This window comes from Podarcis erhardii, assembly GCF_964252035.2.
Source record: "Podarcis erhardii genome assembly, chromosome: 7".
Classification (NCBI taxonomy): domain Eukaryota; kingdom Metazoa; phylum Chordata; class Lepidosauria; order Squamata; family Lacertidae; genus Podarcis; species Podarcis erhardii.
The window spans coordinates 63963696-63989075 of record NC_138511.1 but is presented as its reverse complement, the minus strand read 5'-3'; the positions used below and the strand labels follow the sequence as shown (position 1 = coordinate 63989075).

The following is a 25380-nucleotide window of genomic DNA, read 5'->3' as shown; positions in this document are numbered from 1 at the left end:
AGCTGCTAAAACAGTTGCATTGCCTGCCAATTAACTATGAAGCTAAGTTCATGGTGTTGGTTATGTGCACAAAGCCCTATATAGACTGGGACCAGGATACCTCAGAGATTGTTTCACCCTCATATACCCAATTGATTCTGTGCTTTGCAGATCATCTGTCTCGTGCAGAAATAATTTTAACAAGAGGTCTGTTTCATATGATATAGGAATCTGGCCTTTAGCATGGTGGCACCTACCTTTGGAGCTTCCATTACTTATCAGACATGCACTATTCTATTGTCTTTTCAGCATCTATTGCAGACCTTCCTGTTAAATGCACTAGTCTTTTAAGTGGCTAAGCCAGTCTGTATCTGTATTGGATTTGAAATGGTTTGTATATATGGAATTGTTCTGAATTGTTTTCATTGATGTTTCTACACAAAAATTGCCTTGAGATACTTTGTGGAAAGTTTACTATAAATGGAATAGCATAAATAAACAAAACTTTATTGGCAGTACTGATAGTGCAGAGATGCGCCTTTGAAAACCTCACTCCCACTGAGAAGCATTCCCCATGATGTTTAGGGCCATGTCACTCGCTACACAGAAACAAACTGTTGTTTAAGCCATCAAATATATACTCAACATGAAGCCACAGCCAAACTCATGAATCTGATATATGTGCATTCTCGAACACATTCCCATTGTACCACGTTGTGTACCCTTACAATCTTGAGGTATCCACCTAAGACAACTAAATGTGTGAAGAAATCCTAAGGCTGGAAAATGACTCATCATAATATTTTATTTTTACTCTGCTCAGCCAAAAAATCTCATTGAGTAGTTTTTCCTAAGATCAGTAATAAAGATCAGGAAAATAAGCAGAGGGGAGGGGGGAGAGCAATAACTTTTTGCCCTCAGTTCAAGTATCCATAAAAACTTCATTTGATTTTTTGCAATGAGATAGGCAGTTTTTTCTTCTGTTATTGCATTAAACTTGGGAAGAAAGTTCAATGCAACTTATTATTTCTCTACGAAGACTTATGTTTTCAGTGGCCTAAGACAACAGTGACTTTTAACAGGATAAGATGCAGCCGCAAGGTCACTGTGCTGTAATTGTTGCCATCACCAGTCAGAGGAGTTGCAGTAACAAGAAATGTTCACTGGAATATGTAAAGAACTGAATTGTTCTCAGCTTTGCATAAGGAAATTAAGAGTTGTGGAAAGCACAGGGGCGTAGCATTTCTCTTGTAGCAGTTAAACGCATGCAGCAAGCTGTCATTTTGAGTTCTTTTTATTAAAATTTTATTTGGCACTGAGGAAAAAGCAATAACCATTCTCTCCCATCTTATGCACACTCTTAAAACTTTGTTTTGTTCTGACATCATAATTCAGTGAACCATTTTTTAGATAATTGCTCTGTAATGACTTGGTTAAATGCTGAAAATATTAAAATGGGCTGAAATGTAGTGTTTTTCTTACTTTCTCCCTTAATGCCATACTGTTTTAAAATTATATATATTGTTTCCCTAGGGAGGTGGTAGATTCAATGGTGCAGCATTTTAAAGTGACAATATTTGGGGACCGCAGACCTGTTTATGATGGTAAAAGAAGCCTTTATACAGCCAATCCGCTCCCCGTTGCAACAACTGGGGTAAGATAGTTTGTCCTTCCATAAGTTCTAATTGTTTGTAAGATAAATGAAATCTTTTCTGAAAATGTTAAGGTTTTATTGATTGTTACTGTACATTGCAACCACTTTGTGTGGTATTTTTACAAAGAATGGCAGGTCTTGGAGGACCTTACTATCTAAATCTGGGCGATGGGAGAAATGACAGACAGGATGAGGGGGAAGGGGAGGAGTGGAGATTAATGGGTTGAGTATTCACAAATGCAGTTGAGTTTATTTTAGTTGGGATTGAGGACTAAATAGCTGAGTTTTTGTGTATGAAATTGACAAGGTTTACAAGGTAATTGGACACATTTCCGCTGGACACAGTCTTGCAACACAAATGGTCAGTCTAGTGTGGGTGAGATACATTGAGTGTGCACACACATCCAGTCTGCAGCATCATAGCCAGTGGATGCAGTTCTTAATTTCACTGTGAGCTCTGGCATATCCTGGCAAACAGGCAGAACTGTATTCTCTGAGGGCCAAACTACATTACATTTGAAATATGTGATCACATGTCACAACAAAAGAGCAGCCACACTGGAGGGAAAAGTTCAGGTTTGGGACTTCGGCAAGGTTGGGTTAAACACATCCTCCCATGCTGTGGTCTGGGTAAAGAATTCTCCCTTAAGGACATTAGCAGTAGCTGCTGTCGTGGCCACTTTCAGCTTTCTTTCTGAAGCAAATGGTTTCAGCTTTTATTAGATCTGTTGCTTGGGAGGAAAGGGTTAAACCTTGGTGGTCCTGATCTCTCTGCCACCATTGTGGGTTTTTGTTGTTGTTTTTAACATGAAATGCAATCGCACACTTAATGCATTGTCTAGTTTGGCCATAAGACAGTGTGGGAAATCCAATGACCCATCAGATTTTGGGCTCTAACTACACTCATCTCTATCCATTGCCCATGCTTGCTGAGACTGATGGAGTTGGGAGTCCCAAAACATCTGGGATCCACGGGGTCCCCTGCCCTTGCCACAGTAGACTGTGTTGGATACATTTAGAGATTCCCATGACAGCTGCTGTGTCAAGCATCTGATGCAGAATCTGATTACAGTGGTACCTCTGGTTACGAACTTAATTCGTTCCAGAGGTCCGTTCTTAAGCTGAAACCGTTCTTATCCTGAGCTGCACTTTCACTGCTGGGGCCTCCTGCTGCATCCTGGGGCAAAGTTCGCAACCAGGAGCAGCTACTACCGGGTTAGCGGAGCTCCTAAACTGAAGCTTTCGTAACCAGAAACGCTCATAACCAGAGGTACCACTGTCATGCTGATGTGTTTGATTTTCTAACTTCACTGGTGATGAGAGGTAAAAGGATTCGAGGCACTAACATTAGGCCTTGATTTTCTGGTTTCCCATTTCTGTATGTTGAATTAATCTGGAATGCCATTTCATTGTCATTCACATAGATGCCTAGCATTTCTTCAGTCTTCTGTTTGGTAAAATAGGTTTAAATCCTTCAGTACAGTTTGGCCAGAGGAAGAAAAAGAGTAACACTTGCAGATAAATTACTTACTTTAGGATTCTTCTTCTCTGTATCCTCTCCTATGGCTTTTTCTCTTAACAGGTTGATTTGGATGTAACATTGCCTGGAGAAGGTGGTAAAGATCGTCCCTTCAAGGTGTCAATAAAGTTTGTTTCCCGGGTGAGCTGGCACTTGCTGCATGAGGTTCTGACAGGACGAACCTTGCCTGAACCTCTGGAATTAGACAAGCCAATCAGCACTAACCCTGTTCATGCTGTCGATGTGGTGCTACGACACTTACCCTCCATGAAGTAGGTTCCCTGTCATTCTCTGAACACATTATCTATCTTTTTAAAGTTCATCTTTATGAATAGATCTCTTTACACTCCTATGCACATTTTTCAGGGTAAGGGAGAGAAAGGGTTCATCCACATTTTGCATTAGTGATATGAGTAAAGGTTTCTCAGTTTTGTCCACTGAGCACATTGCTACTTCTAGACATGTACATAATTCTTCTGGAAGACCAATGGTTAATTGGAAAGCCTTTTCACAATGAGGTCGTTCAGAAGTGATCAAGGACATGAGATGTTCGTGTTGGCAACTGGCAGGCAGTAAGATAATGGCCACAACAGAGCAGTAAAAGAATACCAATCACACTATGACAGTATTTTGCTTGTCTAATCTACTAAGACTACTGTGGAACCACATTTGTATGTTTTATAGCAACTTTCTGTGTATGTATGCTTTCAGAAGTCTGCTATTATTTACTTTTTCTTTAAATTTTGTTGAATCTTTTCATCATACAGTACAATAAAAAACTAACTAATCTAAATAGAAAAAGAAAAAGAAAGGAAGAGCAAAGGAAGTACAAAGTCCTATCTCAAAGGAAAATTTTAATCCTTGTCTCACACAGAAGGAGGTGGACCCTTCCAGCTCTTAACTTGGAGCTTCTCTTCTCCCAGCTTCCCACCTTGGGATATCTTTCCTTCCCCACTTCTCACACAGGGCCCTTCATCAACCATCCATCACCTTCATGGGTATCCAATTCCCTTAGTAATCCAGAGTAGAGGGCACCAAAATAAGCAAAACAGAAACAAAAGCAAAGCAAGGAAAAAAAATAAGAAAAAGAAGCAGGAAGATAAAAATAATAAAAGATAGAAATAAAAAGGGCTTCCGATTCTCCATCTGTCAGGTATATCATATAAGGATTATTCAAAATATTCACAGTATTCACTCCAGGGTAGTATCCAGCTGTTCCTCTTTCTGCTAGGCAATATTTTCCCAGTCTTCAGACATCTCAAGTTCATTCATTTTCCCTTCCACACAAAAAGTCTAAAAGGGGTTCTATTATTATTATTATTATTATTATTATTATTATTATTATTATTATTATTATCAGTACATGTCCACAATAGTCTTCCTCCAGTTTAGCACAACAACTTTACTTCAAATGCTGAAAAACAAGAACTTTTCATCTTTATTCACACAGGAGTCTCTCCACTGTGGTCATATATTGAAACAGTAATCCATAGTTATTTACTTATTGTATATTCATTAATTCACACCCAGTTCCGTATCTTCTGATCCCATTTCTATGGCTGTGATTTTCCATCCTAATATATCTTTGCAATTCTGCTTCTTTCTTTTTCCAGAAGAGTTGCCAAAGGCTTGGTAGCTTTTTCTTCTAAATTCATTCCAAATTGTACACAGAATCCTTTCTCAGCTCTATCTCTGCCAACTCAGAACAATCTCTCAGTCCATGGTTTCGTTCCACTTCTCCAACATTCATAAGTCCACTGCTTGACTGTTTTAGTCCTCCGGGCTCCTGTGTGAAGGTCCTCTCCATTTCATCATCTACTGTCTCCAGCTTTACCATTCCACTCTCCTGTTTAGAGCAAATATTTAACACAAAATTGGGCTGACTACCTGGTAGTTTAGTCAATAAAGGGTTAAGCATTCATTGAAGAGCTCCTGCGTAAAAATTACAAAACAAAAGAACAACTTCTGTTGTTCCTACCTTCTGGTACTGTAACTACAAGAACAAAATTTTGAGGAAAGAGTAACAGAAGCATATCTGCTCCTAAGTAATTGAGAAGGCAACACATTAAAACTGCTCCAAATGTCCTAGGTTATCCTCCTTGTCATTGTATTTTGAATCCAGCTTTGGAAGTTGGAGAGTCCCTCATTTACCAATATATTTTGATGCCTTCCAGCTTCAGCAAATCATTCCTATGATTTAAGCAGGCCTAGTAATATCCTGGATCAAGCTTGAAGCATGAGACGCCTATTTTCAACCCCAAATGAGGTTGACAGGGAAGTGTCTATCCAACCTTTCACATGAAAAGTGTGGAATAGATACTGTAAAAAATTAGTCTCCACACTCTGACCTTTAATCCCACTTCCATATCTATTGCAATTTCAGACCCAAGATAAATATGTAAATATATGTTACTGTTTCAAAAGCAGAACCTTGCAAGACTGTTTATTTTCATAATAACTTCTGCCACTTATGGAATTGCAACTCTTGGAACGTTTGAAAGATTCATTCCTAGATTGGCTATGCACCCACCATCTAAATATTTAGCTTCAGCAGTAATATAACCTCTTCTTTATATAGGTATACACCTGTAGGCCGCTCCTTTTTCTCTGCTCCAGAAGGCTATGATCATCCCTTGGGAGGTGGCAGGGAAGTATGGTTTGGATTCCATCAGTCTGTTCGACCTGCAATGTGGAAAATGATGCTGAATATTGATGGTAAGCCAGTTCTCTGAGAGCATGAAGAATTATGTTGTCTCTACAAATGGCTGTTGTATCGGAGTATGAAATAGTATACATATATAGGTATAGTTCATTGCAGTAAATTTTGATAACTAATCAAAATAGTTAACATGCAAATTGTCTTGTTCTATATATTGTTCCTGCCAGCTTTTCTCCTTTGTAGATGGTGTGAGGTGTGCTGCAAATATTTTCCTTCATAATTTTTTGAATTATAGAAACACTTAAGCCCAAGAATCCAAGAGCATATGATAGAAATATTGTCTGCTAATTAGAGTAACAAGGTAGATGGGAAAGCAGGCATTAAAAGCCATGCCTTTCATCAGGCAGTGATAGGTGCATAAGCAAAATCACATTGACAGAACTTGAGTTAGTTGGTTAGTTGGTTAGTTGGTTAGTTGGTTAGTTACTAACAGGTCACTGACTTTGGTGCGATTTGATGGGGGAAGGCGTCTTAATAATAATAATAATAATAATAATAATAATAAATTTTATTTATTTATTTATTTATTTATTTATTTATTTATATCCCGCCCTCCCCAGCCGAAGCCGGGCTCAGGGCGGCTAACAACAATCAACAATCACTGAAATTATCTGTAATACTTGCAGTTCTGAAGAATTCCCCCCTCCCAGTTTCTGACATGAAGGTGCTTTGCTTTTAATCTTATGGCTAGAATAGACAAGGTTTAAAAGTTATAAGCAACATACTAATTCAGATTTAGGTTAAAATGCCTGTGTGAATGTTGTATTTGAGGAGTAAAACTGTTAGCACAGGATAACTTCATTCTGTAATGTGGTTTGAAGAGGAAACCTGGTACACTGAAACTTCTTAATTGTTGCCCATCCAGGACTAAGTACTTATAAAATGTTTTCTAATTGGTGTAGCAAGTTTCGTTACCATGGTGATAAGCTGCAGCAGGTTGAGGTTTTTGGAGGGATGCACACAAGCTATTTGTGTTCATTCAGTTAATCAGCATCTGTAGGCGTCGGCTAGCATGCGTCATGTGAAGTTGGCGGGCTGCTGGTGGTGACGCATGTCTGAAGAATGTTTTGTTATATTTGTATGGGGACATTCTGTTTGGTGCACTTGAGCCCTGGGAACCTCAAAAACGCCTTGTTAACTGTTTCACAGTCTAGTAATTCTGCTGTATGGAAAGCATTTGAAACATATTGCCTTGCATTCACCCACACACAGCATGGCAAAAGTGGCAACAAATTCATCCCTAAGTTAAGTAAGCCTTTATAATTTAGCAAAGTCTCAAATACCCCTAAATGCTTTTTGAGTGATGTTTTACAGTGACATCCTGTTTAAAATATGGGAGGAAAAAATAATTTTGGACACTTGCAGTTGTATTATCTTATTGCAATTGAGTAATTTATTTGGAGCTCTAAACATTCCTGAAGTCCTTCCAGTTGTGAAAACTCATTCAGGACCTTGAAACGTTATTGAGGTGTCATGATCTTACGATGATCATTGAAACAGGACCTTATCTGCAAGCCTGTCTCCTCTCAGCTGCTTTGAGCATTCTTCAATACAATAGTCATTTGTTTTGCGCCATATGGTTGTTTGTAAGCTTTGTAATTATAATGATATTTTGTCTATTGTTAACTTCTTCTTGTTAATATATTGCTGTTACAGTCTAGTGCCTTTCAGCATTTTTTAATGGTTGTTGTATAGAATTATGCCCTTATATGTGAATTTGAGTGCCTGCTATTTCCCCTCCTCCAAAACTAGATTAATGGCAATTTTTTTTGGACTTTCTTTGGAGATCTTACTAGTTTGGGAGAAACTTCAGGCTTGAGTCTAACTTGCAAGTTTAGCGTTTTGTGCAAGAATGAAAATATGGATGCTGGGTGTTCTATTTCTTCGTGGGTAGAAGGAGAACTTAGGCTGGTTGAAATTTGACTGAGTGATATAGGAGTAAATGTGCATAATTATTTGTGTAACTTACTATGAGACTTCTACTGTTTTGCTTACTTTGGTAGTCATGAGTTTATTGCCCTACATAAGATTAATTATTACTCGTTTTCAATATGAACCCTCTAAAGCAGTGTTTCCCAAAGTGGTTAATATTGAACTCCTAGTTTTTGTTTTTATTTATGTGGGCATGTACAAAGTGTGCCTTCCTTGCCATTGATAAACCTCTGTATTAATATATATTTTTACATTTGATGATTCCTGTTATTGGTGATTCATGATTAATAAATGTTGATTAAATATTGATATTTTTAAACCTTATTTCATTTACTTTCCTAAGAATTTGCAGAGTGGATGGGTGATGACAAAGGATCAGTAAACTAGACTTCCAGGTTAGCGCCTCCGGCAATGGCGGAGTTCTTCCGATTGGGAGGAATTTGCTCCGTGAAAATCAGGGTCTGACCGCCACGGCGAAGGCGGAGACCCACTAAAATCACAGGCGGGAGAAGCTTGTGAACATGGGATTCGGCTGGCACCCTTTGCGCCTCCCCTGCTCGTGGGGAAACCCAGTTTTGGGGATCCGGAGCGACGTGGGGTGAGTGGTGCGGTGCTTCGAATTGATTGCTTTTTTCACGGAGTGAAGCCGCATTGCTGTTGCCGGAGAGCGCTGACTTTTTCCTGTGGACAATTTGACTTTCAACAACTACCCGTGAGTAGAACGGAAAATTGGATTTACAAACGTCTTAATTTGGTACCGAAACGGGAAGGTCTCAAACAGGAAGTCCACCTTCCCCTTTTGTAAATAGATTGAAGCAAAGAAGCTGCAAGTTAAGGTCTTGGAAAGCCTTATGTAAAGGATTAAACTTCCATCGATTGAAATCATTAAACCCCCCTTGGAAGCAGGAGAAGAGGGAGGAAATTTTGGATTGTGTAGCCTGTAGGAGAGAGTGATAAAAATTAAATTACCACTGCTCTGAACCTGGAAACGGGCTGCCAGTGGATTGACGTTTTGGGAGAGTTCATTGACAGTGAAGAGAATGTACGTTGACAGTTAGTTAAATAAGAGAAATATATTGTTTCCATTGTCCTCTTCTGCATTTAAAAAAAACGGAGGAAAAGTAACTTAAAATTGAAACTAACTTTACTTTTTGAACTGTGCTTGAAAGGATTGATACAAGTGGAGACTGTTTCCCTCTAGAGGGAGCTTTTGAAACTGTTACAAGAGTGGAGCTGGGGAATCTCCAGCTGCATGATAAGAACTGTGAGAATCAGGGATTGAGCTTGGACCATTTAAGAATGTCGACAGGAGAAGCTTTAGTGACTGCATTATGTAAGATAAGCTACTCATTGGAACAACTTCACAAGAAGACGGATGTTTTGACTACTAAAATTGATAACTTGGGACAAAAAGTGATTAATTTGGGACAAAAAGTGAGCACCATTACAGAAATTATTCAGGATTTGGTACAGGAATTTACTTTAGCAGGACAAATTGTGGAAAAGGAGAAGGAGAAAGTTGTTGTTGTTGAACCTAAAGTAATACAAGTGGGAGCCTCAGCCTTACAGAGGCAAATTGAGGACTATAAGTTGAGGCCTTTTATGATTGAAACTAGAAAAAGTCAGATTTTGAGGATCGGAGCCCGGCCTGGACTGGAAAAGGAAAGTTGGAAAGATCCCTCCATGCAGGGATTAACTGACTTTTGGGACATGGACTTGGGTCAGGAGGAGATTGGAGTTCTGGGGGCCTTTGGATTTGGAGGAATCTTGAAACATGCCCTGAAATACTTTATGGATCTTAGCTTTAACTATGGAAATTTGGCTGACCTGTCGAGAAGGAATAAAAGCATCGTTAGGTCGGAGTTTCCCCGAGATCTGCTCTTTAGCATCAAAGAATATGAAGAAGACCTGCAGAAGGGACGTGGAAAAGAGTTAAGAGCCTCGGACATAAGATCTCCAGGTTGATGGACTTTATGGAGTTGACGGAAGTGACTGGCAGAGTCCGAGACCGGGGAGAGGAGATGGTGGAAGAAGATTGGAAAATTTAAAGTTTATATATAGAAATATTGTAAAATTAATGAGTGATAGAAAAATGTTGGAATGAAATTTTATGGCCTTAGTGGAAATGTTTTAAGGAGTTAAGCTTAAATAAGTATACTAGTTTTAATGGAAAATAAGATTAAAAATATGTTAAGACATTTATATGACAGAAAATAGAGAATGAGGGAAAGGAATTGCTGAGACAACTAATAGAAGTAGAATACAAAAAGGGAGGTGAGAGGAGGTCGATGAAACAAGGGAATGAAAGATAGAATATGGAAAAGGTATGATGTATGCTTTTAAATTGTTTTTGTATTGTTTTGTTTAGTTTACTGTGTTTAGTTTAATGTGTTAAGGTTGTGTTTTGTATAGTTTATATATTGTATTGTATTGTTTTTTCTCTTTTTTGTTCTTTTTTTCTCTTTTGTCTTCTTTCTTCTTTTTCTTTTTTGTAAGTTTTAAAAGTAATAAATATTTTTTTTTTTTTAAAGGATCAGTAAACTGAGAAGTTTGGGGAAACTTGCTCTAAATTCATGAGATAATAATTTTAATTAGAAAATGTACTACATGGCACTTTGTTGTCCCAAAGCATAGTGATGATTTTAATGATTTCTTCTTCAAATGTATACACAGAACTAATTATTGTGTACCAATGGTTTATTTTAGTCTTCAGAAAGAAGCCATTTCATTTGCTTTTAAAGCTTTGGAAAACTTATACTTTTTTAACTGCTCTATTTTCTGCTCTTAGTTTCTGCCACTGCCTTCTACAAAGCACAACCTGTAATTCAGTTTATGTGTGAAGTTCTCGATATTCACAACATTGACGAACAGCCACGACCTCTGACTGATTCTCACCGGGTAAAATTCACCAAAGAGATAAAGGGTAAGAAGAAAATAGAGCACTCATCCATGTAGAGTAGCTTATAATTCTCTCAGAAGCCTTTCCTCTGCTCTTCCTGAACACTCCTAAGTTCATTTAAAATGCATATGATTCTTCATCTTTTGTGCTACTCATACACTAATTTGCATGAAATGTGTGTTCTGGTAAGAGATTTGTATTCTGGAAAAGGTTGCCTTTATCCCAGCCCCTGAAAATCATACAAAGAAGTCTCTAGTCCTCTTAACTATGGAGACTTGAACATGGCTTGTCAAAAGGCCATACTGTCTAGGAGCATACTTCTTCAACATTGTATCTTTGTCTCATAACCGTTAGCCATTTTTGGCATCAATATTTGTTTCATATTTTCACTTAGTATTCCTTCAGCCGCCACAGTGCTGCCGCTTGCCAAAATAAGATTCTCAGCATACAAACTGAACTGTTGGCACTAGTAAGTGCACCTGTGTAAGTTAGAAGCTCATGCTCTTCTGCTTCTGCATCCCTCCTCTGGCACAGCCATGAAGAGGTGATTTGAAAGCTTTGACTGATAGATTCATAAAATCATAGAATCATAGAGTTGGAAGAGACCCCCAAGGGTCATCTAGTCCAACCCCTGCAATGCAGGAATCTCAACTAAAGCATCCAAGACAGATGGCCAACAGTCCTCTGTTTAAAAATCTCCAATGAGGAGGGCGGCTTCACCTCAATCACTGCACACAATGCTGCTAGAGGAAAGTGGTATAGTAGAGCCATTTTTGCCTGTAGTAGCGTACACTCATGTTTATATGTCATGCTATTTTAGTCAAATGGCAATTTGACAGTAAAGGTCCTGGAGCAAGCAGAGCGAGAATGCATTTATTATCTATTATTATTATGATTATTAAATTTGTATACCGTCCTTCATCCGAATATTATAGGGCGGTTCACAACATAAAAATACAAAATGAGAACACAAAATACATAATAAAGCAAAAACAAGCCAATACCACCCCTAAAGACTTAGCTCGCCAGATTTCATTGGGACACACAATTACAGATAAGAGTGAATGTATTTTGGTAATGTCATAGGTGCCAAGCCATGCAGTTTCCTGTACATTTGTACCATCTTCTCCCAGTTACCTTATCAACATGAGATCAAGTCATGTGTATGTTCTTGTGCAAAAGGGGCCCAATGGAAAGTTGGCATTATCTGTCCAAAGGTCTATTGGACCCTCTTTTCCCCCAGACTCCCTTGCTTTGCATATGAAATGAGACATTCAAAGTAAGCATTCTTTGTAGAATTGTTCCATAATAAGAAGCCTGATGGCATTCTTATTCTGCTGTACATTAATATGCATGTTCTGTTATAAAACAGCTTGTGCATGTACCATTTTGGGTGCAGCCATTCTGTGACATCAGTAGTTCTCTTCCCCCCTTTGTTTTCACATAGGTCTGAAGGTTGAAGTGACTCACTGTGGAACAATGAGACGAAAGTACCGTGTCTGTAACGTTACACGGAGACCTGCCAGTCATCAAACGTAAGCAAATGTTTTAAACAATTGACTGGAATGTTGCATACATGGCCACAGTAAAAATCCACCATCCAATTTTTCTAGAATTTGGAATGCATGACACTGTATTGGTTTTTTATTTACACACACACATAACTATATTGGGGTCCATAGACCCAAATTGCACAGTACTTTTAAAAAATACATTGTTGCTGTTGTTTTTATTTTTGTATTATTCCCTTGTATTCCCTTGATGCACACACTGATTTGAAGCCACTTTGTGTCCTTCCTAAGAGAGGCTCCTTAGAGGCCGGAGGGACATTACTGGAACAACTCTTGGGTTGGGGCAATTGGCTAAAATGTTTTAAATGGTTCTCATTTTGGTTCCTCTGCTTTGTTTTTGTTGGGTTGATGTTGGATCCGTTTCTGAGCACAATTCAAAGTGTTGGTGCTGACCTTTAAAGCCCTAAACAGCCTCGGTCCTGTTTACCTGAAGGAGTGTCTCCACCCCCATCGTCCAGCCCGGACACTGAGATCCAGCGCCAAGGGCCTTCTGGCGGTTCCCTCATTGCGACAAATGAGGTTACAGGGAACCAGACAGAGGGCCTTCTCGGTAGTGGCGCCCACCCTGTGGAACACCCTCCCTTCAGATGTGAAGGAAATAAGCAGCTATCCTATCTTTAAGAGACATCTGAAGGCAGCCCTGCTTAGGGATGTTTTTAATATTTAATGCTGTATTGTTTTTAACACTTGATTGGGAGCCGCCCAGAGTGGCTGGGGAAACTCAGCCAGATGGGCGGGGTATAAATAAATTATTATTATTATTATTATTATTATTATTATTATTATTATTATTAGTTAAATGTTTAGTTTGGGCTGGCAGTTATTTTATTTGGGTATAACTGCAATCTGTTTATTATTGTTATTATTGGTTTCTATTGATTTATTGGTTTCTTTGTTGCTCGTGTAGGATATTTTGTTTTTTTAATGTTTGATGCTTTGTTGTGTTTTTATGTATATTGTAAGCTGCCCAGAGTGGCTGGGGAAACCCAAGCCAGATGGGCAGGATATAAATTTTAAAAGTTATTTATTATTATAAGACTGACATGAAATAATGTTGTGTAACTTCCAGAAAAATCACTTAATTTTTTTCCAGAAGGCAGTTAACTCCCTCAGTTCTCCTCTGATTAAAACTCAATTTCTCTTTTCAGTTTCCCATTGCAGTTAGAAAATGGTCAGACTGTGGAGAGAACAGTAGCACAGTACTTCAGAGAAAAATACAACCTACAGCTGAAATATCCTCATCTTCCTTGTCTACAAGTGGGACAGGAGCAGAAACACACCTATCTGCCTCTTGAAGTAATTTATTCAGAACACTGTTACTTTGCATAGCCAAAAAGGATTTGCCAGATGTTTTAATTGTGTGCAGTACAAGCAGTTTGCCAAACTTTTTATATAAAGGAAAGATTTTCTGACTTATTTTTTTAAAGTAATTTTCGTTGTCCCCGAGAGGGGGCAATGACAATAATGATGATGATGATGATGATTAAAAAATTAAATATACATTTTTAAAAATACACCCATTCTCTACAGCCATGCCTGCCATGTAAGGATAACTCCATTTATCTGATGAAATGAGCTTTAGTACATGAAAGCTTATGCCATAATAAACAAGCTAGTTTTTAAGGTGCCCACAGGACTCTTCATTGTGTTTAGGGTGTGTGTGTATGTTACAAAACTAGCTTTCAAATATTTATTCATTTAAAAGCTTTGCATTTAAAAATATTTAAGTGGTATATAAAAATACATGTTGCTGAAATGAGGGAAGTTTGGGGTAAGTAGGTTTTTGTGTGGAAGGATTGCAAGCTCTATTCACTTCAAGAACTGGCTCTGACTGGTGGATTACAATGAACATATGAAGCTACCTTATTCAGTCAGATTGTTGGTTCATCTTGCCCAGTATTGTCTACTTTGACTGGCGGCTCCTATTCAGAGTTGCAAGCAAGAGGCTCTTTCCCAGCCTTGCTTCTTGTTAATCTTTCAGCTGGCAATGCTAGGCAATGAATCTGGAACCTTCTGCATGGAAGGTATGGGCTCCGTCAACTTGTCATAAGAACATAAGAAGAGCCTGCGGAATCAGGACAGCAGCCCATTAAGTCCAACATCCTTTTCTCACACTGGCTAACCAGAAGCCTATGGTAGGCCTGAAGGCAGGATCTTGACCCAATAGCACTCTTCCCACTTAGGATTCTCTGCTGTTGGTGTTCAGAGGCATACCTCCACTTTCAGTGAAGGTAGAATATAACCATTGATAAACTTATTCAATATGAATTTGTCTAATCCTCTTTTAAAGCCATTCAACTTCTCCTATGCTGAATGTTGAATCTTAGGAAGATTGATAACTTTAGGAAAGCTTTAGAAAAGCTAACTTTTGTGCAAATATGTACTGCACTGAGGTTCTTACCACATAGGAACGCTCACATTACTAGAACACAGTTCTAAAATTGCTTTGGCAGGCAATATGCTAGGTTCATAAATGATTTCAACAAATTTGTTTAATGTACATCATTAGACTGACATGTTCCATTTTTGCAGGTTTGTAACATCGTGGCAGGCCAGCGATGTATCAAGAAACTAACAGACAATCAAACATCAACCATGATAAAAGCAACAGCAAGATCTGCGCCAGATAGACAAGAAGAAATCAGCAGATTGGTTAGTTTGCTTTTGAATCGGAAAGAGGACTTGTGTACCCTTGAATGGCTAATGAAGATAAAACACAGCCTTTCCTAGTTTGTTCTTAAATCCCACAGCCTCCTTTTTGCCATTTTTTCTGCTTAGTGTTGTAGAGTGTGTTGCTACTGACTTCATAACTGTTATCCCCACCTCTGAAATCAATTAGTGAGGACAAAACTTGGGTTAATCTGCTTTGTACATGAAAGTTAGTGCAACATTTATCTCATTATCTCTGCATCTTCAAGACCTATAAATACCAAGACCTGTGGCTAATTTGTTTCTTCTAACCTTTAGTAAGATGCTTTGTATGTTTTTTTCATTTGCGTGAGAAAGTTGGGTGTGATTTGCCCAAAACAGTCTGGTGGGCCAACCTTAGAGGCCTAACAGGCCTAATTAGGCCCATGGTCTGTAGGGAGTGAGTACAAACCTGGGACTATGCAAGCCAGGCTATAAATGTTATATGCCCTTGTGCAAAAGGGACCTGTTCTGGAAGGAGCTGTACTCACCCTGAAGGTGTAGATATAGCACTTAGGGGCACTTCTGGCTCAACTGCTGTGCTCAGTGGTGCACAGCATCTTCGGCTGGTGATCCAGTTGCAACCCTGTCTGCACAGGGGTAACTTAACTTCAGTTGTCTATAGTCTAATAACCTCTAATTTATATTAGTGCAATACATTAAACATGGGACTGCCATTGAATACTGTTAGGAAACAGTGACCATATTACCAAGTATGGTCTGAGTTTATTAAATCACTTCTGGCCCAACTGAAGTGGCTACTGATTAGTTTCTGGGTTCAATTCAAAATGCTGGTTTGGACCTATAAAGCCAACATCCTCAGGACCCCAAAGTCCACCTCTTCCCACTTGAACCAGCTGAGACCCTGTGGCCCTCAGAGATCCTTCTCTGTGTACCTCATCTGAGGAAAGTGTGGAGGGTGACTACATGAGAATGGGGTTTCTCACTAGTGGTTCCCTGTTTGTGGAAAGCTCTCCACCAGGAAACACACCTGGCACCTTCATAGTCACTTTTTAGGTTCTAGGCTAAGATGTTTGTATTTAATTCTGATGATTAATTAGCCCGTAATTAGCTCATCCTTCGGTAGGTATGGGTAGGATGTCTTATTCTATTGTTCGATGAACATTTTAGGAATGTTGCATTGTATGTAAATTTTTAATTTGGCTTTTAATATATTTTACTTGTTTGTATTTCATCTTGCTGTTAAGTTGCTTTGAGATTTGTTTTTTTCTAAAGAGCCTAACAAATGCAATAAATAACAGTAATAGTATGTCATTGTCTATTGAGGCTTAGATTGAACTTTTGGAAGAAACTCTGCTTATATTTAGTTGTAGATGCTTTAGATTTCTCTTAAGAAAGGGCAGCTTCCCCTCAAATGGAGCATGATAAAAGGTATGGGCTCTCCTTGCATGCCACTGGTCTAGGAAATATGCATGCCTTAATTTTGCCAACCTTTGAGCTTCAGCCTTAAGGGCATAGCAGCCATCTTTAGAAAGTTTTAAAGCATCTTCAAATGAGGTATGAATAGTAAATAATAATGGAATTTTTTGCAAATGGCTTGTAATTTAAGGCAGCCAAGTCTGTCTTGAAGAATCATAGAAGGACCTTGTTCCACATTTGGAATACGTTGTTTACTTTTGACTTAGAGGAGGAGAAAGGAATTGAACCCTTAAATTAGCACTTCTGCAATAACAAGTGTATTCAATATGGCTGTTTTTGGTTCCACTTTTATGCCAGGTGAGAAGTGCTAATTATGATGCTGACCCATTTGTTCAAGAATTTCAGTTTAAAGTCCGTGATGAGATGGCTCATGTGACAGGGCGTGTGCTTCCAGCTCCCATGTTGCAGTACGGAGGGCGGGTAAGAAACCCTTGTTTGTTTGTCTCCTGGTGTAATATTCAGATGGGATTCTAACTTTGATTAGCAGCTCTTCCCTTCGTAGAACCGTCTGAGTTTAAACATCTGTGGAATGATTTATTGATGCACATACTGTAATTTACCAGTACATTAATTTAATTTTTTTCTCCCCATTTATTTCCATAGAATCGAACAGTTGCAACACCAAGTCATGGTGTGTGGGATATGCGGGGAAAACAATTTCATACTGGTGTGGAAATCAAGATGTGGGCAATTGCTTGCTTTGCAACACAGAGACAATGTCGTGAAGAAATACTGAAGTAAGCCACCTGTTAATGAGGCAGTGAGCTGTTTCTCCCTTCCTTCCCCTGCCCTCATGTTACACAGTTTTTATTGCATGGTAGGTCACCGATTAGAAGAGACTATGAGTTTTGTGTTTCTACCTTGAGACCTGTGAAGCTGTCCAACCTTTGCTGCTGACATTGTTCACAAATGGGATTTATTTACCCAAAAGCTGCCTTGTTGCTGACAACCTGTTTTTCACATCTTTACTTTTTGGTTTATGATTGAAATTCAAGGGGTTGTTTTGACACTTTGGCAAGGAGGGACTGAATGAAGGGTTAAAGACGTGAGATGGGCAGTAGCACCTGAGCAGGACAGTTTCTGGGGAGCTGTTCTCACTTGTTTTTCTTCAGCTCTCTTGAACTGTTCCACCTGCTGTTCCGCTATGCTGCAGTTGCAGCGTCTTGGAGGCCATGCCAACTTAACTGCAGCATGACAGTATATTTTAAGATTTTATTATATAGTAAAACAGTAACCATTGGCTATAAACACTGGCCACAAAGCCTCTCCTTTGTGTGTAGTTTCTCCTTTAGCAGCCCCTGACAGCCTTATGTGTGGTTAAAAGCTGTGCTGGCAACGCTTTTAATCATGTGTAATGCAAACCAGTGATCAACAGGAACTTGAAACAACATTTTAAATGGGCTTGAGAGTGGTACCATCATAACCATAAATCTTGTTGAAGGCTCTCACTACAGAAAGAAGTAGCTGGAGGGAGAAAGTATGTGATCTGTGCACCCACAACTTTAGGGATTGGAAGAAAAAGGTATTCAGGGTTTTTTTGGGGGGTATGCTTAGTTTCTATCGGTGGATGTTCATTATTCCTCCTTCAGAAAGCTTTCCATTTTTTGCCAGGGGTTTTACAGACCAGCTGCGCAAAATTTCCAAGGATGCAGGAATGCCAATCCAAGGTCAACCATGCTTCTGTAAATATGCACAAGGTGCCGACAGTGTGGAGCCTATGTTCCGACACCTTAAAAACACATATTCTGGGCTCCAGCTCATCATAGTCATCCTACCAGGGAAAACACCAGTGTATGGTAAATAAATATTAAAGTTGTATTTTGGTTCAGCTTGTGTTTGATCGCTTCTGTTTTCAAACTTTCAAATGGCAATCTTAGCATAGCAAGTTGCTGCAAGAAATGGCCAGTTGGACATGCAACATAGGTCAGACTTGTTGTATGTGTCTTGCTATTTTGTAAGGCTGAGAAATAGACAAGCTGGAAGAGGGGGAAATGTTGTTCAGGATAAGATAAAACTCTTGCCTGGAAGGAGAGCTTTGCATTCATATTTGCAAGGAAGGAGAAATTTTTGTCTTGGGTTTTCTTTCTCCTGTTGATCTCTCTCATTCCAGCTAAGCTTCATTGCTTTCCTCCCTATTAGCTGCTAGGGAAGATTAGCTCCATATGAAGAAAAGCAGATCAGCTCCTCTTGTCAGCATGAGTTCAATTCTCTCCAGTTTTCTTTGCCTATCAGGAGGGGACCTCATTCTGTACTGAAGATATAGAGTTGTGCTGCTTTTTTAATATTGTACCTTTCTCTTGACATCCTGTGCATTGGGCATGACTTAGTGAGCTGACATTGCAGGGACAGATTTTAGAACTGTGCTGTGGTGTAAAATATTGAAGTCCCTTCACATCAATGCTTGTTTCTCAGCCGAGGTGAAGCGTGTGGGGGACACACTTTTGGGGATGGCCACGCAGTGTGTTCAAGTCAAGAATGTCATAAAAACATCTCCTCAAACCCTCTCTAACTTGTGCCTAAAGATTAACGTAAAACTGGGAGGAATCAACAACATCCTTGTACCTCATCAACGGTAAGAATCCTACCTTAATGTTAAGGCAATTGTCAGAATTGTGTACTCTGTAGAACTTAAGGGAATTCCCCCCCCCCCCCAGATGTGGCATGAAATGATCAGTTGGATTGAGCAATTAAAAACCACACTGATTGGCATAAAGTGTAATAGAGAGCACTTTAAGCCAATCAAAATGGTTTTTAATTGCAATTGTTAAGCATATATAGTCATAACTTCAGATAACAAGTGCCATCTGAGAAAATGTGTTTCTCAATTTTCATACTTGGGGAATGCCTCTTCTTAAACACCTACTGCAGCATGTACATGTATAATCTAAAACAGGGATGGTGGAGAACTATGGCCCTCCAGGTGTTGTTGAACTTCTAATTATCCCTGACAACTGGCCATGCTGGCAGGGGTTGATCGTATCCAGAGGACCACAGGTTCCGACAATCCTCAGCTAAAGGCAAATTACATTTTTCCTGCAGAGCTATTCTTCCATATTCAGATTTAATTTATTGACTTAAAGAATGTGGTTTTTAACCAAGTTATAGCCTTACTAATGTTACGTGCTTGATTTGATAGCCAAATTCATTTGCTAAAGCAACATTGGTCATCACAAAAGTACAGTCGTACCTTGGAAGTCGAACGGAATCCGTTCCGGAAGTCAGTTTGACTTCCAAAATGTTCGAAAACCAAATCACAGCTTCTGATTGGCTACAGTAAGCTCCTGCAGCCAATCGGAAGCCCCGTCGGACATTCAGATTCCAAAAGAATGTTTGCACACCGGAACAATCACTTCTGGGTTTGCAGTGTTCGGGAGCCAAAACGTCTGAGTTCCAGGGCGTTTGGGATCCAAGGTATGACTGTACAGACATAATAAATATTTGTATTTTTTGTAGCTGTTATCTTACTGAAAACTTTAATAAGAAACAGGGTTTGACACAGCTAAATCTAAGTGATTTGGGGAACTTTATAATTTAAAATTTTGATAATTTGATAACCTTAGACTTTCTTGATGGTTTTGTGTTAATCATATTGTAATGGCTATTGGCCGTAATCAATAAAAATCTGACTGATTAGATTGCAAAAATAAATAAATACATGCAATCAATTTGGAAGGTACATTTTAGGAGATTGGACCCCATTTTGCAGGATAATTTTTGTCTGATCCGTCCGGATTACTATAGCAACCATACCCCTTGTATATAATATAATTATTCCTATCATCCAGTAAGTAACAGTTTTTGTCACCACTATTCAAAGAATAAACTGTACCATGAATCAATTTCAAAAACCTATCCCTGAGGAATTATGCAGTGAGAATTATACTGCTCGCTGCATAATTCCTAGTGAGCAATATTGTCCACCTCTCTCTGGCCGCACGATTTGAGTCATCAGCTCAAGTCACAGCAATGTGAGACTGACTGTAAGATGCCCTCTGACTTGCACATCTTTAGTAAGCCCATGTATTCAGAGCTTCCCTGCCTCCTACAGCAATGTGGAGTGTTTGTTTTTATTTATTTTAAGTAGAGGAAGTCTGGTACATCCAAAATCTGCTATGTGTTCTAAAAAACTAAACTCTGGCATTTTAATTTTCTGTATGAAGATTTCTAGACTCCGTGGATGCATTTCAGGAATAGTTGCTTACCTTCTAGAATGTGAGGTGCATAGTCTAGGACCCTTCTGAGGAAGGCGGTAGATGAAGTTGGGATTTGAGATTGACATGTCACCTTTTTTTTAAAGACCTTCTGTGTTCCAACAACCAGTGATTTTCTTGGGAGCAGATGTTACTCATCCACCTGCTGGGGATGGAAAGAAGCCATCTATCGCTGCTGTGAGTTGCATTCACATTTGTGTGTGCCCCCCACCCAACCTTCATTGAATACCTTAGTTATGAGAGAGTGAAAGAGAACGTTCACCAGGATTGACTGCCTTAAATAGGCCCCTTGTCTCTGTCTCATTAGTTCTCCATGCCTCCTTTTGTGCTTCATTTTCTGATGTAATCAAAGCATTCCCTAATACAAAATGACTGTTGCTTGGGGTTCCAGGGCTAACCATACGCAAGATGGAGCATTATTATGAGTCAAGAAAGGTTCAATTTGCACATATGTAATGCTGCACCATGTTTTAGTGCTCTTTGCACAAACAGGAAGAAACCAAAGCAAATCCTTGGGCTTTCACACTACCCTCTCCTCTTGCACAGTGAGGAAAAGGACCACCTTCATTTATGGCACACTGTTTGAAAACCACTGCACTAAATCATCATTTAGTATTTTCAGTGAATGAAGCCAGCGTATGGATAATAACATTGTGATAGCTGTGAGAAGAAGGCAGATCTGGATCGACTGGTAGATATCTGGTTCATTTGCAGTTGATCAGCAAGGATTTCTGACTCCCCATTTTTTAACAAAACCAGCAGCAGCAACAGAATGAAACCCACCACCCAACAAAATAATACTGCTGAAATGAAGAAAGCTTGGGGTAACCAGAAATAGATTTTGCATGTGAAAGATCTGGGAGGCTTGGTTTGGCACTGATACTCAAAACTGTTGCTAGACTCAGAATTAGGCAGTGGAAGACAGGAGTGCCTGGCATGCTCTGGTCCATGGGGTCACAAAAAGTCAGACACGGCTAAACAACTAAACAACAACAACAACATGAACATGTCTTTTACACCAAATTCTAGTTGGTGGTTCTTGAGGTTATAGTAAAAACAAGCAGATTCCACAAGATCTCTTAACCCATGCATTAGGATCACCAATGCTATCAGATTCAGTTTTGTCCAAGTGGGTGTGTTTGCTGTGTGAATGTCATGAGAGCTCCACTAGATGTGTATGACAAATTAGCCATGCATTATTCACAGGGCGAATGAAGCACAGTTGTTTAGACCTCAATGGATAAAACATGCTTCATTCTTAAATGTGGATGACTTTCTAAGCTTTTATACATTAAAATTTAGTAATAAGCGGTTTTCACAGCTTTTCGCAACTGTCACTCTCTGAAGGCTTCTGCTTCCTGTTGGGGAAAACTATTTACACTGATTAGAGAAAGTATTGTCTGTCTAGAACGATCATTTTTCTTCATGTGCCTCTCTTGTTTTAGGTTGTAGGTAGTATGGATGCCCATCCAAGCAGGTACTGTGCCACAGTGAGAGTTCAAAAACCCCGCCAGGAGATCATCCAAGACTTGGCCTCCATGGTTCGAGAACTTCTCATCCAGTTCTACAAGTCAACACGCTTCAAGCCGACACGAATAATCTTCTACCGTGATGGGGTGTCAGAAGGGCAGTTTCGACAGGTGTTTATGTCCCACAACTTTTACCATAAAAGGGCCCTCAGAGCAGATTACGGCGCTTATAAAACTATTTTTACAAGGGTCATAATTTGGCCCGCAAGCCCATTTCCCCCAAGTGACACCTGATGTAACATGTGATGTCATGTGTGAGGAAGGGGACAACATGACTGCAAAGAAGCAACTGGGAACCTTAAAATGTGCTCCTGATAGTTCCTTGGCATTTTAATTTGGCAACAAATGCAAGGCTTGGAGTGTAGCTGATCCCTTTCAGAAGCAGAGCTTGAACACAGCACTAGTCAGCTTGATCACAGCGGCTTCAAGTTTCACTGTGATCAGCTACACTTCAGAGTATCGGAAGCTTTCAAGTGTAGCCAGTCCAAGAGTTGATGTCAAACTCTGCTTTGATTTCCTGGGATTTTCCTTGGCAGCACAGCTTGAACTTCAAAGGAAAAATGGGTCACCTGATGTCATCGTGACATAAGGTTCTTGAGAGGTGGGTGCTCCTGTCAAAGTGGGAATACTTAGAAAGGTGGGCAGTTCAGAACCGGACCCTTCAGTCAGGTCCTAGTCCCCCACAGAATTCAGTGGCCAAGTTGCTTGATGGTTTGAGAATATAACACCAATCCTTGCCCTACTGCACTGGCTGCCACTTAGTATCCAGGCCCAATTAAAAGAGATGGTTTTGACCTATAAAGCCTTAAATGGTTCTAGTTTTTAAAGACTACCTCTCCCGATATGAACCAATACTGCAATCATCCTCTGAGGCCCTTTTGTGCCTCCTCTACGAGAAATCCGGAGGGTGGCAATGTAAGAATGGGCCTTTTCTCCAGGGGCTCCTCATTTGTGGAATGCCGTCCCCAGGGAGGCTCTTTTGGAGCTTTCATTAGGCTCCAGAAGAAGACACTCCTCTTCTCCCAGGCCTTTGGCTAATTAAACAATATATTACTTTTAAAACTGCCAGGGGGTGGGGATTGTGTTTTGTTTGTTAAATATTTTTGTGTTGTATACTGTAAACTGCCCTTTGATCCTTACATGAAGGGCTGTATATAAACTTAATAATAAACTCCAGTTTAGATATTTTAAATAGCTATAATATGTTCTAACATGTTTGGTTGAACTGGCCACAGGTCTTCTGACCCTTCCAGGGCCATGTCCCTTCTCCCTTTATTGCCCTCGGCTCCTTGGGAAATCATGCCAGTCACCAGGCCATTTATTCTTTCCAAAGATCAACCCAGGACTTGTGTACACACACACACACACACACACACACACGGTTACTCTGGGAAGCCTGCATGCAGAGCCTGAAGGCAACAGTCCTCTTAGCAACTGGTGTTCAGATTAGTAGATCTGTCCTCTGTGAATCTATCTAATCCCATTTAAAAATTGTTCTTGATGCTGCCATCATCACATCTTATGGCAGTAAATTAATTATGCACCATGTGAATTACTTGATTGTGTCTGGCCTGACCCTCCTGCCAATTGGCTTTTCACGAAATGTTTCTCAAATCTAAACCCCACCTCCTGACATCATTCCACTCATATATTGAGACTCCTTAACATCCCATGTCCAGTGGTCTTGCACATGAAATAGGTAGCATTTGTGAGAATTCTACAATAGGGGTTGTAGGTTGCATCACCTTACCTAACAACGTAATCTTACTTGCAAAACTTCACTTCTGCATTTCCCATTGTCATTGCTGCTAGTAGGCACTACAATACCACTACAATGCACCACCCAGCCTATCTAGCCAATATGTGATGCCTGCAACCTTTGATATGCATTAAATGCACCCACCAAAACCCATCTCTCTGTATGCCTAATTATCAAATTGACCATTACAAGGAGTTCTAGAGGCATAGTCTCTGCTCAAGAAGATGTTTATTTGTCACCCAAGGAATACTTCCTTTGTAAAGGAGTGTTTTCCTCTTCCTCAGAAAGATGCTCTCCTTCCTCAAGACCCTCATTCTCCATGCCAGCAGAGGAGCTGTCAGCTTGGCAGCAGGACGTTTCTATTATGTCCCTGATGTGTCAGGACCAAGTAGTGATCCATCCACAACAATGGAACAACATTAAGTTCCCCACAATGAGATCGCCCTCCTTCTACCCAGCACAAAGCACCATATCAAATACATGACCTGTCGCATGGGTGGGACTTGATACTGATTGTTTAAACACACTTATTCTAATAACTGCACCAGGATGCTAGCTTCCAGACTGAACTGCAAGTCCAGCCCAAATCTGTATAAATCTATATTGTCTGTTTTGCAGTTCTGCTATACATAGACCTTGGAAGTTCTAAACCAGCAAATACTATAGTGTCTTCTACATTTTAGTAGACTTAAAGGTTAGACACACTTCAAATGTATGTGTTAAGTAGTGTGTGTATTTTTTTAAATTGTTAATTTATCATGAAGACTCGGGGGCGGGGGGGAGAATACTAGCAGCATCCACCTATACAACAAATAAACAAGGATCAGGAATTTGAAGTGTACCCATTGACTACTAATGTTTCAAGAAATAAATTTCTAATTTCATATTTTTAAATTAAAATAACATAAATTAGTATAATGTCCATACCTTTATACCTCAAAACATTAAGATTGGTGAAGCAATGAGTTTTTTCTAGAATGTTCAGTAAAAGGCTTGCAGTGTGCCATAAAGTTGTCTTGCTGTTACCTTTCCCCTTTTATTCTTAAATATATCAGTTTTGCTACTAGAGCAAATTCTGAGAGGTTTTCTGTCCACTCATTTGTTGCCATTTTCTTTGTGATCTTGGTTTCTTTTCACATAAGAATTTGATTTAAGTGTCCTGTTTTATTTTCTATTTGAGAGTAAGCTAACCATTCTGTATCTGCACTATAGGTGTTGTATTATGAGCTGCTAGCAATTAGAGAGGCCTGTATCAGTCTCGAAAAGGATTACCAGCCTGGCATAACTTATATTGTTGTTCAGAAGAGGCATCATACAAGGCTGTTTTGTGCTGATCGGACAGAAAGGGTAAGACTTGTCTAATTTCAGTGTAGTTGCTTCCAAGTGGATGACTGAAGAAAGTGTAATCTATCATTATTAGCATGTATATAGTGATTTAGAACTTTCACAGCACTTCAGATGAATCATCTTGTTGTAATCC

General features: G+C 39.5%; 1 protein-coding gene across 2 annotated transcripts in view; it reads left to right on the top strand.

The window, feature by feature from the left end:
* Positions 1–25380, top strand: part of AGO3 (argonaute RISC catalytic component 3) — a 64164-nt gene that overhangs the window by 21339 nt on the left and 17445 nt on the right. The window contains exons 3-16 of one of the 2 annotated variants that reach the window (XM_081871654.1): positions 1513–1633; positions 3216–3424; positions 5731–5867; positions 10592–10726; positions 12150–12237; positions 13422–13569; positions 14806–14925; positions 16699–16821; positions 17005–17138; positions 18013–18197; positions 18814–18973; positions 20699–20789; positions 22058–22252; positions 25113–25247. In XM_081871654.1, the coding sequence (XP_081727780.1) occupies positions 1513–1633; positions 3216–3424; positions 5731–5867; positions 10592–10726; positions 12150–12237; positions 13422–13569; positions 14806–14925; positions 16699–16821; positions 17005–17138; positions 18013–18197; positions 18814–18973; positions 20699–20789; positions 22058–22252; positions 25113–25247 (1981 nt within the window). Of the gene's footprint in view, positions 1–1512; positions 1634–3215; positions 3425–5730; positions 5868–10591; positions 10727–12149; positions 12238–13421; positions 13570–14805; positions 14926–16698; positions 16822–17004; positions 17139–18012; positions 18198–18813; positions 18974–20698; positions 20790–22057; positions 22253–24184; positions 24615–25112; positions 25248–25380 lie in introns of those variants that run through there. The other variant, XM_081871655.1, reaches the window with a different exon arrangement.